The sequence below is a fragment of the Mangifera indica genome, chromosome 2 (genome assembly GCF_011075055.1).
Source record: "Mangifera indica cultivar Alphonso chromosome 2, CATAS_Mindica_2.1, whole genome shotgun sequence".
Lineage (NCBI taxonomy): Eukaryota > Viridiplantae > Streptophyta > Magnoliopsida > Sapindales > Anacardiaceae > Mangifera > Mangifera indica.
The window spans coordinates 10,469,185-10,472,556 of record NC_058138.1 but is presented as its reverse complement, the minus strand read 5'-3'; the positions used below and the strand labels follow the sequence as shown (position 1 = coordinate 10,472,556).

General features: G+C 30.7%; 1 protein-coding gene across 1 annotated transcript; it reads right to left on the bottom strand.

Moving 5' to 3' along the window:
• Positions 1 to 1,410: 1,410 nt before the first annotated feature.
• LOC123206908 (aspartic proteinase CDR1-like) lies at positions 1,411 to 2,938 on the bottom strand. Its single transcript, XM_044624192.1, has one exon. The coding sequence runs from the start codon at positions 2,849 to 2,851 to the stop codon at positions 1,541 to 1,543; it is 1,311 nt and encodes a 436-aa protein (XP_044480127.1). The 5' UTR covers positions 2,852 to 2,938; the 3' UTR covers positions 1,411 to 1,540.
• Positions 2,939 to 3,372: the final 434 nt, after the last annotated feature.

Below are 3,372 nucleotides of genomic sequence, written 5' to 3'. Positions count from 1 at the left end.
TATGTAAAATCTTTAAGCAGTATGAGAAGCAAGGAATTTCATTCAAATATATTCTGTTATTTCTATTCTCTTCTTGATTTTTGTTAAACCTTTTTTATTCTAAAATCTAGAAATCCAAAACTTACAACACTATATTTGACAATTCTAAAAAATTATTAATACATAATTAAATATATTATTAATAAAATTATATCCTTCCCCTTCATAAAATAAAGTTTAATTTTTTAAAGGTTTATTATTTTTAATTAAAATTTAATTGGAAAAGAAAATAACCTATATGAAATATTGAATGTTTTACCATACTTATGTAACATAAAACATGAAATTTTCAAAATTTAATACTAGAAGCCTTTTGTTTTTCAAAAGCAGTATTATATGTTTTATAATCTTAAACTTTTTACTTTACAGGAGGATCATTAGTTACTTGACTATTTGTTTAATGCGGAATAGAAGACAATGTGGCAATCAAGATCTAGAACAACATGTATAGTATGTCATAAATATAAATGGAAAGAACAACATTGAACTGAAAATCACTAGAATAATGATGTAACATTTGAAACTTTTATTATCACACTTGATACTTGTCGTATTTGAGTTAAAACAAATCAAGTTAAAATCATGTTTTAAAAAAAAATAAATGAAGTAAAATATTCGTTACAAAATTTTAAAATATTATTCATTTTAATTTTTTAACAAATGTTTTTAATTACCAGTCGTCCTGTTTGTGTTAAAATCTTGCTGACGCATAGCAGCCATTTAGGTTGCAATTATAAATCAGGAAAAAAGAGAAAAGATTGTCTTATAAGAAAAATAAATAAGGAAATGACACGTTTATGTTTGGTCTCCAACTGCCACCAAATCTGAAAATGTTGAACACATTAAATGGTAGGAAGATATGGAGCTCATTTTTAATATTTCCTTTAAATCAATACATTATTCATGTTTTTATCACTATATGAACAATAAAACATATCAAACTTAAAATCCATGTGTTGTTAAAATTCCGTATGTTTTTCAGCAAAACTAGTGTTAAATACAATGTTGCTGCAATATGGACCGTATCCTGCAATATGGTTTAAGTTCTAGAATTCCAATATATTAATTGGCTCATACATAATAAAGTACTAGACCTTCTTCATTAAAGTTTAATATAACTTGTCTATATTTATAAACAACTTTTTTCGACATTTAATATAAAGATTCAAACATTTGACTTTGTAAAAATGCATTATATAAACTCTTTTGAAAAAATGTAAATCAATAAGTCTTTTATATTGATTTGCAGAAAAGAACAGTCCATAAAAATATATAATATTTTATTTTTCTCCATCTTTAAATAATATCGATACTATATAATGATATGATCAGTATTTAATAAAATAACAATAGATCAGATATAGAATATAATTATGACCAAAAACCCTTGAACATGATCGTTACAAGGGTTTATTCTATTTTTTATATATAAAATGCATAACAGTGATTAAGCTAATGTTATCACTCCACATGAAAAACACAATTGCGACAAACCCTAAAATTAAAAGAAATTACATGTGGCGCAATCAGCTGGCTTGAATGAAACAATCTGTTTCTGTGTGTCATATCCAATCAAGAAGTTTGCCTGTACCAAGTTACCATAAATTGCAGTCTCTTCAGCACCTTTGAAAGTAAAACATACAACTTTTTCAGTAATCGGCACAAAGGTGTTCAAGGAACTCAACTTCACATCTGCACCACTAAAATGCACGGTGAGCACTGGAGGCTTAAAATTGGAATCCGCTATGTAGCAAAGATCAAAAGTTCCCTCGGGGTCTTGAATTGGTACTTCATCGATTTGTTTCGATACTTCTGAAACTAATTTAGAGTTAAAATCTTCTGGCATAAGTGCCAACGTAGTTCCTGAATCAATCAAAATGTTTCCCTCCGTGGTTCCGAATGAAGAACCAACAAAAGGGATACTAGTGTTTCCTACACTGATTGCTTTAAGAGTGAGATAGTAATAAGTTTCTGGGTCTTTAGCGACCAAGGGAGTGGAAACTGCCCCAGAACCTGAAACATTTGCATTGCTACCAAAATGAATTTTGCTCGAGAGGGAATTATTATCAGATGAAGTTATAGGTACCAAGCAGTAGGAGAATTTTCCGTCTATTGAATCGCCCATTTGGGAGATTAGAGAATTATCGCCGCCTCCAAGGCCAACTATGCCGGTTGCCTTCTCATCAAAGGTTCCAAGATCATTGTGTCCGCAACCGAAGACGATATTGGGGAGAGACACAGCGCTACCGTTCGTTGAATTGAGTGTTATAGTATCAGTAGCAAGATTTCCATTTGAGAATGATCCATCCCCATATGATACTGAATATAGGCACGAATCTATTCCAAACCAGGCCAAACAAACGGATGAATCAAGTGACGCACATTGCCTTGAGTAACAAGAAACATCTTCATAAGTGGAGGAACTACGAGGGTCGAAAAGAGGAGCTTGTTGCTCGTAACACAAAATGCATGGCTTGCACTGACTCCATATAAGATCACTACCGGTATCAGCGATAGCCAGAATTGGGAAAGGCGGGGTGCCGATTGATATATTCATAAGGTACTCGCCACTGTCAGAGATAATATCACTTTGAGCATCAGTTGCATTTGTAGTAGATGCTGATTTCCGATCAAAGCGATTGGCATGCTTAAATGAACGACTTGTTGCATTTCTCAATCGTTGGAAGGGAGTTTCTCTATGATTATAGAAAGGAGACTTTGGAGAGTCACGATGAATTAGTTCTAAACTAAAACCTGATACTTTTTGTGCTTCTGTAAGATAGATCCCTAAGAAGGACAACACGAAGAGCATCGTAAGAAAAAAAGACGGAGAAAAGGCATTTTCAGAGTTAAAATGTGTATGATTGGTGTAACTTTCAAAGAGTAGAAAAAGATACTATATAAATAGTAGCGTTGGGGCAACGCCATTTAGTGTGAGAGATGTAAATACACACACTATTTCTTTTCATGTAGTGATGAAATAATTGCTAATTATTAGGTATTTATTTTAGATTTACAAATATATATACACTTACATGTATTATCACATAATTGAGTTTTATTTTATTATTAATTTAAAATTATCAAATCATATAATGATAAATGTATGTGCCTATATATTTATATACTCAAAATAGATACATATAATTTTATTATAAAATAATTGTCCCAAAAAGCTAGATGATATGGCAGCAATTATTTATGGAATTTTACAATTGTTATGAAAGTTAATTTTCCTTCCTTAAACATCAGTTATATTGGCAACAGCAATTGCCACTAAAACCTCAAATATATCACCCCTTTTCATTATTTTATAGTAATAATTACAAATTT

Bases quoted from the DNA above. Each gene is read 5' to 3' on its own strand.
- LOC123206908 (XM_044624192.1), bottom strand. From the start codon at position 2,851: ATGCTCTTCGTGTTGTCCTTCTTAGGGATCTATCTTACAGAAGCACAA.